The sequence below is a fragment of the Fukomys damarensis genome, unplaced genomic scaffold (genome assembly GCF_012274545.1).
Source record: "Fukomys damarensis isolate Sample0158 unplaced genomic scaffold, DMR_v1.0_HiC HiC_scaffold_36, whole genome shotgun sequence".
Taxonomy (NCBI): Eukaryota; Metazoa; Chordata; class Mammalia; order Rodentia; family Bathyergidae; genus Fukomys; species Fukomys damarensis.
The window spans coordinates 13,208,899-13,222,893 of NW_022900948.1; the positions used below are offsets into that span (position 1 = coordinate 13,208,899).

General features: G+C 46.6%; 3 protein-coding genes across 3 annotated transcripts in view; 1 reads left to right on the forward strand and 2 right to left on the reverse strand.

Annotated features, from left to right (window-relative positions):
- Window positions 1-2,197: 2,197 nt before the first annotated feature.
- On the reverse strand, window positions 2,198-7,386 carry Sit1 (signaling threshold regulating transmembrane adaptor 1). The gene is given in 8 exon segments (XM_010619328.3): window positions 2,198-3,036; window positions 3,127-3,188; window positions 3,295-3,353; window positions 3,440-3,575; window positions 3,695-3,755; window positions 3,758-3,903; window positions 5,816-5,871; window positions 7,303-7,386. Coding segments are annotated over 6 exon segments (669 nt in total). The 5' UTR covers window positions 3,875-3,903; window positions 5,816-5,871; window positions 7,303-7,386; the 3' UTR covers window positions 2,198-2,802.
- A 1,507-nt stretch (window positions 7,387-8,893) lies between these two features.
- On the forward strand, window positions 8,894-13,031 carry Ccdc107 (coiled-coil domain containing 107). The gene is made up of 6 exons (XM_010619334.3): window positions 8,894-9,091; window positions 9,178-9,323; window positions 11,096-11,156; window positions 11,235-11,325; window positions 11,403-11,515; window positions 11,595-13,031. The coding sequence occupies exons 1-6, from the start codon at window positions 8,986-8,988 to the stop codon at window positions 11,843-11,845; spliced, it is 768 nt and encodes a 255-aa protein (XP_010617636.1). The 5' UTR covers window positions 8,894-8,985; the 3' UTR covers window positions 11,846-13,031.
- Arhgef39 (Rho guanine nucleotide exchange factor 39) overlaps window positions 12,361-13,995 on the reverse strand; it is a 3,561-nt gene continuing 1,926 nt past the window's right edge. The window contains exons 5-9 of the mRNA XM_010619332.3: window positions 13,782-13,852; window positions 13,481-13,609; window positions 13,129-13,358; window positions 12,609-12,697; window positions 12,361-12,442 (exon numbers count right to left, since the gene is read on the reverse strand). Coding sequence (XP_010617634.2) covers window positions 12,427-12,442; window positions 12,609-12,697; window positions 13,129-13,358; window positions 13,481-13,609; window positions 13,782-13,852 — 535 coding nt within the window. The 3' untranslated portion in view covers window positions 12,361-12,426. The remainder of the gene's footprint in view (window positions 12,443-12,608; window positions 12,698-13,128; window positions 13,359-13,480; window positions 13,610-13,781; window positions 13,853-13,995) is intronic.

Here is a 13,995-nt window from a genome sequence, read left to right on the forward strand (position 1 = left end):
TGAGACCATTCGGTCTGAATCAAGCATAGGGTTCCCTACCCTGTGAACTCTTAAGTTAGACAGGAGAGAAGGTTGGAAGTGAAAACCTCAGCTTCCCCTTTCTTTTGCCCCTCAAACCTCAGAAGTCCGTCAAGCTAGACCTGCTTCTACAGGGCCCAAGTTGGAGGAGGCTTAGAGCTTAGGGCCAAATCAAATATTTTTTCCTGCCCCCTGCAGAAAATTGGAGCAGAAAGGGAGCTGGCCCTACTGGAACTTTTGCCAGAGTGAGAGATGGATCATAGCTGGGCTCCGGGAAAGGTAGGGGCAGGCCAGGTCCAAAAGAGACCTAGGAGATGAGAAACACACAGAGTGTGGTGTTGCCAGATGACAGAGGTGATGAGCTGTTTTAGAGCTGTCCTCTTTCTTTGCCTTGTGGTTCCCTCTGCTGGACTGTTTTCTGTCCTTCAGTTCTCTTGGCTATGTGTCACGTTGCTGCCTAAAGTCACTTAAACTATAAGCTAATAGCCCCTCTCTCTCTCTCCTCTTTCTTCCTCCCTCTCTCTCTCTCTCTCTCTCTCTCTCCCTCCCTGTCTCCCTGTCTCCTCCCTCCCGCTCTCTGAGACAAGGCCTTACCATGTAGTCCAGGATGGCCTTGAACTTGTGGCAATTCTCCTGCCTTAGCCTCCAGAGTGCTGGAATCACCACACCAGTACCATCATACCAGGCTGATCCCATTTTTCTCTTATTCTTCTACTTCCTAGCATTATTGCACACTTACCCTCTTTTAAATGCTTAAAAATAGACACTATTGGATGCACGTTGAGGCCATATACTTAAGTGAAAACATATAAACACCAAATAGTTTCTCAGGTGTGAGAAACTGAAAGTGTAAATGAGGATCAAAATGTATAACAGGTAATGTGAAATAGGGGAAAAAGGTCCGAAGGGGAAGGGGAAGTTGGAGGGGTTGGAGTAAGAAAAGAAGGGGAAGGAATAAATATGGAAAAGGAAAAAATGGAAACAAAGTCTTTGTAAATAGAGAGATGTGGAGGGGTTGAAAGGAGGACAGGGGAATGGGGGAAAAATAAGAACTAAGGGGCTGGGGATTTGGCTCAGTGGTTCCCCCGCCTGCCTCGCAGTGTGAGGTCCCGAGTTCCATCCCAGGTACCAAAAAAATAAATAAATAAAAATAAGAACTAAGATATATCACGTAAAGGTACAAATTCCCAATGATGAATGTCTTCATATTGTACACCTAAAATGCACCAATAAACTTAATGGATTTTACAAAAGACATTATTATATCTTACAGATTCATAAACAGAGGCCCCATTGCTCAAGAACACACAGCTGTGCTGAGCATGGTGGCACACACCTATAATCTCACCACTTGGGAGGCTGAGGCAGGAGATCCCCAAGAGTTCAAGGCCAGCCTGGAATATATATCGACCCCTGTCTCAATAAAACAAGACAAAAAAAAAAAAAAACCCAAGACAAAACAAACAAGCAAAAAAGAACACACAGCTGGTAGGTGAGTAGCAGAGGTAGAATCTGAACTCAGGGGCCTGACTCCCAAGCCTACAGTTCTAACCTTGATGCCAACCTATCTGCTACACAGTGCAGGAGGCTGGGGTTAAGAATATAGCAAGTCAAGGGCAAAGTCCTGAGTTTGATCCCAGGTAACGACAACAACAACAACAAAAGAATACAGCAAGCAAGGCAGGTTGCATAGGGATGAAACGGCAGTGGTGACAACAGGGCTGGTGTCAGGGTTGTAGCTGTCTGTCTTCCCTGGACAGCTGGGAGACAAATGGAGGCAGATGGACTGCTGGCATAGTGGTGGAAGGAAGGGGAGGCTGGCAGAGAGAAGGCGGCTGCTGATGCCAAAACAGGGGTTTAGACAGGACTCGTGGGGATCAGCGGGGAATTGGTGGAAGAGCTGGACCGGCAGGTTTGTAGAGGTGGCAGCACAGTTACAGAGGATACCGGGAGAGTAGTTCAGGGCCTGGTGAGTTTGCAGACCCCCACGGCAATGGGGAACCTCTCAGGGCAAATCCTGAGAATGTTCTTGCATCAGCAAGAGCAGCTGAGGAGCTGACCTCCCGTCCTCCCCTCATATCACCCATCTCTTCAGCCCCTCTTTGTCTCTTTTCCCTACCTAAGCACCCCAGAAAGTGCAGGTGGCAAAGCTCACACCACCACTGTGAGGCCTGTTGTAGGTCTACAGCCTTCTAGATAATAATCTGAACACAAGTTGAAGTTTTATTTGAAAAGTAGGAGACATGACAGAGAAACCAGCATGGAGACTGTATTTTCCTGCCGCGTCCTCAGGTCAGAAGCCAGGCTTGGGTTGCTCAGGTCTACAGGTCCTTAAGACCCTTCCAGTCTGTGGGCTCCCAAGGATGATACCCACCCACATCCTCTCAGGTTCTTACTCCTCCCTGGTGGCTGCCCACTTCCGGTGCCTAAGGTGAGAGTAGGCTCTGGGGGAGGGGGTGGGGAGGATATGGTTAAATTTCAGGAGGAAGAAGTGAGACCCTAGGAGTTTGGGGCTGAGACAAATAAGTAGAAAAGAAAAGTGGAGATAGGGCCGCTCCCTTTGCTGCCTCCATCCTCTGGAAGCCAGGGAGAGGATGGCCATACCCTGAGATGTTTCCCTCACAACTTACATAGGAAGTTTTGGGTAGATCATCACCTCTGACTGGGCAATGGATTGCTGTCCTGCGGGGTGGCTGGGAAACAGGCATCCTCCAAACATGGCACCAGGAGCCTCTCTAATGGGGGAGGCAGGCCACGCATATGCCCCCCCATGCCAGGCCCTCCTCAGCTGGGCACAGGCTGGCTGTTGGCATAAGCCTGATCCGGGAAGGAGGCCCGGGCTCTGCGGGCCTGGGCACATACTGAGGCATAGAGCTCCGGCTCGGTGTCTGCCGCCTGGGGCTTTGATTCAGAGTCTACCACCACCTCGGAGTACTTGATGGGAGTCCCAGGGCTGGGAATCCGGCCTTGAGGAGGCGGCAGCTGCAGGCTGGTGTAGCACATGACCTCCTCCATAACCTGGAGATGCAAACTGTTAGAAGTTCACTGGACCCTCGGAAAAGGGCCCCATTTCTTTCTCCCCCTTTTCTTCAACCACAGCTAACTCACCTTGGCAGAGCCTCCAGAGGATGGATCCTGTTGGCCTGGCCCTGGCTCTTGTGACAGCCGTCCTGGGACAGGGGATGGGAACAAGTCAGCCTCTTGTTTCTCTCTTGCACTTCCCCACCCCGTGCCCCAGGACCTGGCCCCTGTGCCCTCCCTTTTGTGGCTTCCTACCTGTCTGTAGATAGTGCAGGTTCCCATACAGGGGCACCTCTTCCACAGACCCTCCAGAGCTGCAATGCAGAGTTTGGGGGATGAGTGTGGACTTGTCTGGAAGAGAGAACCCTCATACAAGCTATCCATGTTTGCCTCCACTCACCGTCCCTGCCCTGGCTGGCTTCTGTTCCTGCCACTGGCCCATTGGAAGAAGAGAACAGCCAGTGAGATGAGAAGCAGGAGTGTCACAACCCCTAAGAGGGCCCACAATCCCCAAGCCTGGCTTATGGAGGGGAATCCTGTAGATGTGAGAAGAGGGGGTGTATTACTACCCAGCCAAGCGTCCCCCCATGCCAGCAGGTAGGAGGTGGGGGCCACATGACCTGTTTCCCCAAAGCCCCGGCCCCGCCCAGCTCACCCAACACTGGTGGATCCGTGCAGTTGTAGTTGTCACCTTTGCTCATGACTGCTGATGTGAAACCCTGGTCCATAAGCACACGGCGCTGAGCTGAGGGTTGGCCACATTCATGGCCTGACAGCTGCCACAGCCCCTCTTACAACCATCCCTTCCCGGGCCCCGGCCCTCACAGCTCAGCATCCTCGATACTGGTGGTGGTGGTGGCAAAGCTGCCGGTTTCCGGGGAGGAAGGGGGAGGGGAGGAAGGATGAACGAAAGAACAAAGACCCCGCCCTGTGCCTGCACCTGCAAGGCTCTGTGCTCCCCTCCCCCCACGCCCTTCGACCCAGGGAGAGAAGCAGGCCTGAGTATCCTGTGCCACGTGCATATGGGTCCAGGAATACTCTGCGGGACAGAAGTGGCATGAGGCAGGAACAAGGACAGGAGCACCCCTCTACCACTGCCACTGGATGTCCTCTTTTCTCTCCGGTTCTGAGTCCCAAGGAGGAGGGCGGATTCTGCAGAGAGCATGCTCCACTGGGGAGAGACCTTGGTGCCCACAGTGCCTCCACAGCTTAAGGCTGATTGAGAGGAAAGGCATTCAGTGATCATTGTCGCTGTTACTAGTTTTATGCTTTGAGGAACAGAGGGAGCTAGAGTTTCCTCTCCTGACCCACTTCATCCAAATTTTTCCTAAGAGTGGCTATGTTACATGCATTAAAGAATCCACCCAGGACTACCCTGCTGCGTCTGCCCTGGATCCTGGGCAGGAGTTCAGGGCACTGCCTGTGGTCCTAGAGGTAGCCCAGCCTTGGGGGAGGCTACTGATATGGGAAGAGGGAATTTAAATTCTGGCTATAAATGAAAGTATAAATTAAAAATTTGGCAGTGGCCTCCCAACAATAAGGATGGCAGAAACCCAGCCCCTCTGGTTACAGGCAGTAAGGAAGTATACTGTCTGTAGAGACTTGTAAAAAAAAATAAAATAAATTAAAATTCATTCTCTCTCTCTACCTCTCCCCCTTATTCCTGTAACCCACTGAAAATTTAGCCCAGAGCCTCACACATACTAGGTAAGTACTCTTGCATGTGAGCTACACTCCCAGCTCTTTTTTGGGGGGTGGGGTGGGGTGTTGAGACAGGGTTTCACAATGTATTCAGGCTCTGGTCTTGAACTCACTATGTACTCTAGGCTGGCCTCCTCAAGGTGATCCTTCTGCCTCAGCCTTTCAAAGTGCTGGGATTACAGGCCTGTGCCACCATGCCCAACTATAACTTTTTTATTTTTAGACAGGCTCTCACTAAATCACTCAGGCTGGGCTTGAACTCAAAATCCTCCTACCTAAGCCTCCCAGAGTACTGGGATTACAGGCATGCATCACCATGCCCAACTATAACTTTTTTATTTTTAGACAGGCTCTCACTAAATCACTCAGGCTGGGTTTGAACTCAAAATCCTCCTACCTAAGCCTCCCAGAGTACTGGGATTATAGGCATGCATCACCATGACCAGCTTGAAATTACTTTTAGACAAGGCAGGGTTTTTGCTAACTTGCCCAGGCTGAACTCAAACTTGTGATCTTCCTGCCTCAGCCTCTCAAGTAGCTGGGACTACAGATGTGTGTGTCACCACAACCAGCCCAGGCTCCTTTTTGTTATGTTTCAGTAAGTCTAAAAAATGTCAGTGACAGCCGGGGATTTAGCTCAGTGGTTCTGCCACCTGCCTCACAAGATCCCAAGTTTCATCCCTGCTACACCCACCCCACAAAAGTCAATGACAAAATAGTTTTCCCTTCAAAATCTTCTGTAGATCTTAGTTCTAAATTGCTGTGATACTTAATGAGTTTTAATGATATAGAAATTTCAAATGAGCATATTTTGCTGTTCATATTTTTTAAACTTTGTAATTGAAATGGAAATTAATCCAGAGAACTGCTAGTTTTGCAAAATGATCTTAACACAAGCAGATTCATCTATACATATTTATATCTAGAATTAGTTCTTAACAGTTTGGAATTCTTCAAGTTTACTTCCAGCACAATATTTGTTTCTAACCCAACTCATTGTTTATTTTAACTACATATTTCTGCATTTAACGAGTAGACTTAAAATAAACAATGAGTTGGGTAGGATGGTATGTACCTGTAGTCCTCGGTATTTCGGAGTTCAGTGTTGGAGCACAGGAGTTTGAGGTCAACCTGAGCAACATGGTGAGGGCATCATCTCCAAATAGGGAGGGTTGCGGGGGAGAGGGAGGGAGAAAGGAAGGGAGGGAGTCAGGGAGAAAATAAAAGAAAGCTTTCGAAAATAACGAAGCACTGAGGGTGGAGCTTATGGTAGAGCAAGGCCCTAGATTCATATACCCCAGCACAGAAAAGGGTAGTGGCTGAGGGTATGGTTCCATGCCTAGCATCAATCAATAAATGAAATAAACAATTATAGCAAGTGACCGTGGAAGAAACTGAATTTGAGTTACATAATTCCATCATTCTGGATGACATAGAGTTTTTATTTATATTTAAGTTTTCTGGAATTTGTCAGGAAATATGACTTTTGTGAATTTCTGCCAAACTTATCCTTATGCTTTAAGACCTTTCCTGTTTGTATACTTGTTGCTTTATGTGAAAGAAACTTTTTGAAATGAAATTTAATAAAAGGTCCTTTAGTCAACTGTAAGTTCAACAAATCTGGTTATATTTCTGTTGGCTATGAATACATAAAGATTACTTTTGACAAATTTGCCACAGTTTAAAAAAAAACACTGTTCGTCTTTCAGATGAAATTCTGTAGGCATACATTTTTGTTCCTTTTTGCAAAAATGCAATAATATAATGAAGAGGTATTAATCCATTACCATTTCCTTTTTTGTTCTGCAATCTTTATTTCATTTAAAGTTAAATAATCTATCTTTTTTGGGGGGTACCAGGGATCAAGCTCAGGAGCTTGTACTTGCAAGTCAGGTGTGTTGCCACTGAGTTAAATCCTGGGCCCAAATTAACGATCTATCTTTAACACTGACATGATTATATCTACAGGGTTCAATGATTTAAAAATATGCACTGTCTGAGTTTTCTCATGATTATTACTGAAAATAATTTTGTCAAGTAAAAATTTTTAAGAATTCAAATAATACACTTGAGTGTCAAACATACTAAGTATACCCCCAATTCCTTATCAATACTTAAAAATTGAGAGATTTCCAATTTTTATTTTTATTTTTTGAGACAGGGTCTCACTCTGTAGTTTAGGCTGGCCTTGATAGCACTATGTAGCTTCTAACTCACAGCAATCCTCCTGCCTCATCCTCCAGAGTACTGGGATTACAGACATGCCACAGTGCCTGGTGAGATTTCCAATTTTAAAAATCCTGATTGAGCTTTACATGATGGTGTGTGTAGGTCTGTGATTCCAACATTAGGGAAGCTGAGGGAGGTGAATTACAACTTGGAGCCCATCTGAGACATCTCAAAATAAAATCATTCTTTTGAAAAAAATCAGGTCAGGCAATAGTAGGTTTAAGTTTCCTAAAGACAGCAATCAGTTGGGACCCACTTATCCCATTATAATTGGACTGAATTCCTTATTTATATCAACTATGCCAATTGGCCTAGATTCCAGGGCTGGCTCACCTGTTTTCTCCACACAGCCTGCCTGTGATGAGGTAAACTCTGACAACTTCCCCAGGTGTGGATCTATCCAGCCCTGTCCTTCCTCCTCCCTTTCTAGAAAAACAAGATGTACCTATATTTCGTATACCTACTGCCTGTTGATAGAAATGTGAATGGAACGTATTCCTTTCCTTACACTGCAAGGTGGCCCTGTGTATCCCCAAAAATGAAACAGAATCTTTCTTCCTAGAAGGGTTGTGGAACATATGGAGAAAGCAGGGTGGTGAGGCAGATGTTATACAGACCCCAGCCCATTCTTATTTCCAGACAGGGTCTTGCTAAATAGCCAAACTGCCCATGTTGGGCTTGGACTTGTGATCCTCCTGCTTCGGCCTCCCAGAGAGCTGGATTCATTTTTTTTTTAAAGCCTAATTATATTTATCATTTTGTGAACATTCATTCATTTCATACCATTATTTATGGAGTGCTTACTAGCACATGTCCTGTGCTAGGGTCTGGGATTAAAACAAGAAAGAGCCTAGCGGCAGTAAAGAAAGTAAAATAGTTACAAAGCAATGAGTTAGAAGTTAGGAGTCCTCTATTTTTTAAGGTGCTTTTTGTTGTTCTTTGGTCCTAGGAATCAGACTCGCACTTGCCAGACAGCGCTGCGCTGCTGAACTACATCTCCCGCCCAGAAGTTAAGGGTTCTGACTGAAGGAAATACACTTCAGCTCATAACTGAAGGTTGTGTAAATCAACTGTGCAACAACGAAAAGGAGGTGGGATGTCCCGGGGAGAGTTAATGTAGTTTCAACTGGCTGGTCTTTACAGTAGCTGTTCAAATTCAAATCACTACTACAATGGCTATAAGCTTTCTTCTTAGATTATCTCATTTAATCATAACTTTGAGGTACTGTGATTGTCATCTCCATTCCTCAAACTACAAATTGAGGCCCGGAGAGAGATTAAGTAATTTGCTCAACGTAATCTAGGAAAATGAGCTATCACTCAAAATGCTACCATCTCACAAGTCGAAAGTGCTAATAAAATGCAGCCGCGCTGAGAATGAGCCCCGTGAGGTTGGTGCGGACGGGCGCACTGCCTGCGTTACTAGAGGAGCTGACGGATGACTTTCCCGCGACACGCCGCTCAGCTACCTGAGCCCCAAGGACCCGTGAAGCTTCTTGGCGGGCTAGCTGTGAAGTGCGGACTAGTCTACGTGCGCGAACACGTGGCACTCTCTGCCCAAGGTCCGGGGACTTTCCCCTAGGCGAGTGGACAAGGAACAAGTCCTCCGTTTGTAGCCTAGGAAACAGGCCTTCAGCACGAGCGTTAGTAAAACGTTGGGCTCTCAAGGTTTTATAGCACTGGAAATGGTTTCCACTTTTTGATTAGGGCGAAAAAATTAGTCTAATCAAAAATAAAAATAAGTCTTTTAAAAAAGATAATATTTAAGACCTGAAAGTTTTTGGAGGGATTCTGGCTAAAAGAATACCTAAATAGATAAGAAATGAACTAATTTAGAAAAGCCAGACGGCCACTCCCTCATGCAAATATTCTGGTCCCGCCCCTCTGGGAAACAGGCGTGGCCTCATTAGGAAGCCCAGAGGCGGACCACCTCGAGTCTCGTGTGCGCGTGCGCACTAGTACGGGAAGTAATGCTGCAAGGACTAGGAGCTACGCGCGCTCCCTTGTGCTTTAGCAATGGCGGGCGCAATTTCACTGTCGTGTGTCCTGTGCCTGCTGCTTGTGTCTGCGCTGGTCGGGGTTCTCGGAGAGCGCCCCAGCCGCCACCTCACAGCACACCCAGGTACCAGCAAGGGCTGCTGGAGGGAGGCTGGGATTGCCTGGGCGGAGTCGTCGCTGTACTGACCGCTCTCCGCCCTCCCTCCGCAGGGCACCGCGCCCAGGTCGGCCGTGGGGCGACCGAACCCTGGCAGCGACTGCCGCCCAAGGATCAGCGTGAGCGGGCCCAGGCGCTACCTTGGGGGGCGCTGTACACCGCAGGCGTAGTGGCCTTTGTACTATACAAGTGTTTGCAGGTGCGGGACGGCCGTGAGTGGGGTGCCCCGGGCCTAAATCTCCCACGGGGGCGCCATGGTACCCAAAACAAAACACTACTTGCCTACTGTCTGTAAACCATACAGTAGTAATTCCTTGGCTTTCCCACAGGTGCTTTTCTTTTTCTTTTCTTTGGTGAGATTGAAGATTGAACTCAGGGTCTTTGCACTGAGCTAAATCACTTTATTTTTTAAAACAAGGTCTCGCTAAGTCGCTTAATTGCCCAGGCTGCCACAGTATAAGGATCCAGAGAAGTAATGGATGTGAAGGGCACTTGGTAAATAAGTAGTGACGATCGCGTTTAATCTTCCCACAATCCAGTGAAGAGCAATCCTTTGCTTGGGGTCACCCACTGAGTAACTAGTGGAGCTGAGATTTCAACCCAACTAGTGTCTAAACTACGTAAGTGTGGTTCCTAGCGAGGTTCCAGACGGCACAAGTGGTTGAATGCTGCAGCCACAGTGTATCTAAGCTCCTCGGGAAGAGGCCCTGAAATGTGAGCTGACCTACATTTTGTTGGATTGAAACTGTTGAAATAGTACCTCCCAGGGCTGTATCTTCAGCCCTGATTCTAACACTTATTGGATTAAGGAACTAAGAGGATTGAACCAACTTGAAGATATGAAATTAGAGGAGGCAGCTAAAAATGATCCCAAGTAGACTTAATAGGCAAAGATGAGTCTGATTTTAATGATGAAATTTCACAAGTATAGATTAAACTCAGTTTTTGTTTGCTTGTTTATTTATTGGTTTTTTTGAGACAGGGTCTCACTACGTAGTTGAGACTGACCTGGAACTCACTATGTAGTCCAGGCTGGTCTCAAATGCACAGTTATCCTCCTGTCTCAGACTCACAAGTGCTGGGATTACAGGCACCACCAAGCCGGGTTTAACTCAGTTCTTCTATCCAAATACAGGTCAGGAAGGAACTTAACAGTAGCAGCTGTAAAAAACTCACAGCTACTATGTAAATTATGTGATGTGACAATTTCCCAAATCATTGCTCAGGACAAAGTATTTTGTTTCATCTGCTGATCAGAACACTAGAATTTTCTTTTTACCAAGGTACTGCTTTAAGAGCACTTACATGTTGAATAAAGTAACGAGATGAATTGGGCACTAACAGAAAAGGTTGAAGATTTTGTACCATAAGATGAGAAGGGTTGGGGGTGTGGCTGTGGTAGAGCACTTGCTTAGCAGGTAGAGGCCCTGGGTTTAATTCCCAGTGTATACACACACTCACACAAGACAGGTAAGAAGGAATACGACCATTGTCCTCAAATTCCTGAGGGTCTGTCATGTTGAAGAGACAGACATTATTTGGAAAGCTCTAATCTCTAATTGGCATCATGGAAAAAAAGAGAACAGGCTGTGGCTTTGTATATGAAGTATCTGACAAGCTTTATCAAACTGGAAGAGAGTTGCTCATTCCCAAAAATGTTTCAGCACTGATCACATATGGGGCATATTGATATGTGATGTGACGAGCTGGATTAGAAATGATTGTGATTTTTTGAGCTAAAAACTCAATTGTTGGGCCGGGGATTTAGCTCAGTGCCCAACACTGCTGCCTGCCTCACAAGCTCAAGGTCCTGAGTTCCATCCCTGGTACCAAAAAAAGAAAAGAAAAATAAAAAAACTCAATTGTTTTCTCTATTGCAAACTCTGCTTCTCTCCTTACTGGCTTTGGAAACTGAGGTGCTAGAGCAGAACCTTGTTGCCACAGTATAGCCTTTTCCTTCCTCTACAACAGGGCAAAGATGAGGTTGCAGTCCTCCAAGAAGAGAAAGACAAGAAGGAATCACTACAGTCAGGTGAGTTAAACTGTGCACAGTGGGAAGAGATTGGGAACAGTGGAATATAAGTAACCACCCCCCTTCCCTTATCTCTAGAGCAGCAGCTGGCCCAGTTGACACAACAGCTGGCTCAGACAGAGCAGAACCTGAACAACCTGATGGCCCAGCTGGAGCCCCTTTTTGAGCAGTGAGAATTGGGAGGGGATTGTGGTAGGTGGGAAGTACAGGACAGACTGGGCAGGCCCTGAGTGGGTATTTCTGCAGTGTGACTGCTCTGGTTGGAACTGAACGGGAGCTTTTGGACAAGAAACTACAGACCATTCACCAGCTTCTCCAAGACTGCAAGCCAAAAAAGGGTGTAGATACTCCAGAGTCAGGTAAAGAGTTGGGGGTTGAGTCTGGTGAGGGTAAGATGAAGTCCCAGAAATTGGACTGTGCTGATCTTTCCCTTCACAGACACCAGCATACATTTTCCTGAGGATTTACAAATAAAGGAGGAGGAGGAGGAGGAAGAGGCTGGTGACAGTCAGGCCTGGAAGGAGCCTATAAACTGGAGCACAGAGACATGGAACTTAGCTACTTCCTGGCAAGTGGAGCAGGGGCTAAGGAGAAGATGCAAGCCTGTGACAAAGGGTTACAGGCACAGCTTCAGCCAGGAAGAAAGGACAACCTCTGAAGGTCTAGTAAAACCAAGTCTATTCTTGTGACTGGCTGTTCCTGTGTATTTTTCCCTCCCAGTTGATCATGCACCATACTAGGTGACTAAGAACAGCCAGACCTCCTTGAAAAGCTTTCCTTATTAGGACAAAAAAGGCTGCCTTCCAGAGTGAGAGCAGAGCAGACAGAGGGAGCTCCAGTTCTTTTCCTTCTATTACTGAGGCTACCAGCCTTCACAACCCAGAAATCCCTTTTCTCATAACTGAGACAGAAAGGTCTTTCAAAAGAAAAAAACAAAAAAAATTTTATTAAAATCCAGTGGGAAAATAAATTACATCACAATATAAAAATAAAAAGTCACATTTCTGAAGTTGGAATCTTGATAAACAACTGGCCATACATAGCATGAACTTATCAGTCTCAAAGCCCCTCATCTGTGTCAGAGGGAGTGGTCCAGCTTATTTATGTTCAGTTGGATCAGAGTTGGTTTCCTAATTCTTAAGATCTGGTCCAATGACCCTTGTTAGGCTAGGAAATGTCTCACTTTGTTTAGTGCTTTAGAAGATCTTCTGTACTCCTGGCTCTGTCCTATCCCTGAAGTGTCCTGAATTCTGGAATTTGTAAGGTTCTTCTAGTCCTTCTGGCTGCTATGGAAAGAAAACAGTTCAGGCACTAGAAAGAATACTCTTCAGACACAGTCACTCACAGGTTTGGGGGAGGTCGCAGGCAGATGAAGGAATGAGCTAGAATCAGACTTGTTCATTTCCAGGCATGGGACTTGCACACACTCTTCTTTGGGAATACACAACTTACCTGATAGCCAGAGTCAGACTCTGGTACCAGTGTGACAGTTCCTCCTGGTCTGTGGACATAAGCAGTAGCTTCTCATGAGGGAAGGACAGCTAGGGAGAGACCACCTCTTAGTGCATAGCTTAGAAAATTCCAGGCTAAACATGCCTGGCTCATTGAAATATTTAACTTGTGTTTCCATCAAATATAGGATTAAATTTTTGTATGCTTCTTGACTTAGTAATGTGGGACTATGTATGCTCTTTTGGGGTTTCCTGTATTTATTAGGTTATTACTTTTCTGTATTTATTCTTACATTGGCTCTGATTTAATAGATGTCTAGATTCTCCTTGAAAAAAAAAAATCCAGGCTAAAGCCCTCACTGTCTCCGTGGTGGTAACTCAGGGATGAGATGAGAACTAAGTATGAAGCCCACCCCTCAGCTATCCTCTCAGTGAATCATCTCATTCCCAAGAAGGGACTCGGGCCAAGGGGATAAACCGGTCCATAAGCGTTGGAGATAACATCCCCACCTATTACTTACGCTGAGCAAACCCCCACAAGGGCCTCCTGAGTGGCCAAAGACCCTGCAGAGTTGACACTGGGCCATGGGGTAGAGGGCCCTGCAGGCAAAGGTGCCACTCTTCAGCAGGTGCAATGGGGGTCTGGGCTTGGCCATGAGAAGCACATCAGAGAAGAGGAAAAACATGCGGGGCCGAGGCTCCCCAGTAGGAGGCACCACCAACAGCCAGCCCTGGCGTAGGAACCAGCGTCCTGGAGAATGGAAAGGGTGTTATCCAGGGAGTAGAAGAAAAGGGAGGCTGAGGAAATGGGGTATGTGCTGGCTCTGTAGAGGGACAGGCAGTTGAGGATTGAGAGGGAAGTACATGGTCTACCTGAGGTAAGCCCCTTTGCCTGGCGTCCACTGAGCAAAGCCTGGACACGCCGAAGGTGATGATCATTCTTCTGTTTCTGACTAATGGTGTGGACCCTCTGGGAGGTCTCACTTATCAGCCGAGCAGCCCCTGGAATAACATCCTCCACATCACTCCCAATACATGTTTTTACTTTGGGTGAGGCTATTCTGGAGGTGACCTGGGTTGGGGCCTAGTCTCTTGAAGAAAAAATAAACAAGGACACTACATATTAATAGAAGATAGAGACATACAGGGATGCTGGAGAGGAGCAAGAACGTACGTGTGAGCTGCTGGTGGTCAGGGCTGTTAGGACCTGTGTTTTCAGCCAAGGCAACAACAAGATTCTCATACCTGGAATTGGACAGTGGGATGTCTATAAGAAGTACAGCAGGGCCGGGGATTTAGCTCAAAGGTTCGGTGGCCTGCTTTGCAAGCGCAAGGACCTGAGTTCAATCCCTGGTACCAAAAAAAAAAAAAAAAAAAAAAAAAAAAAA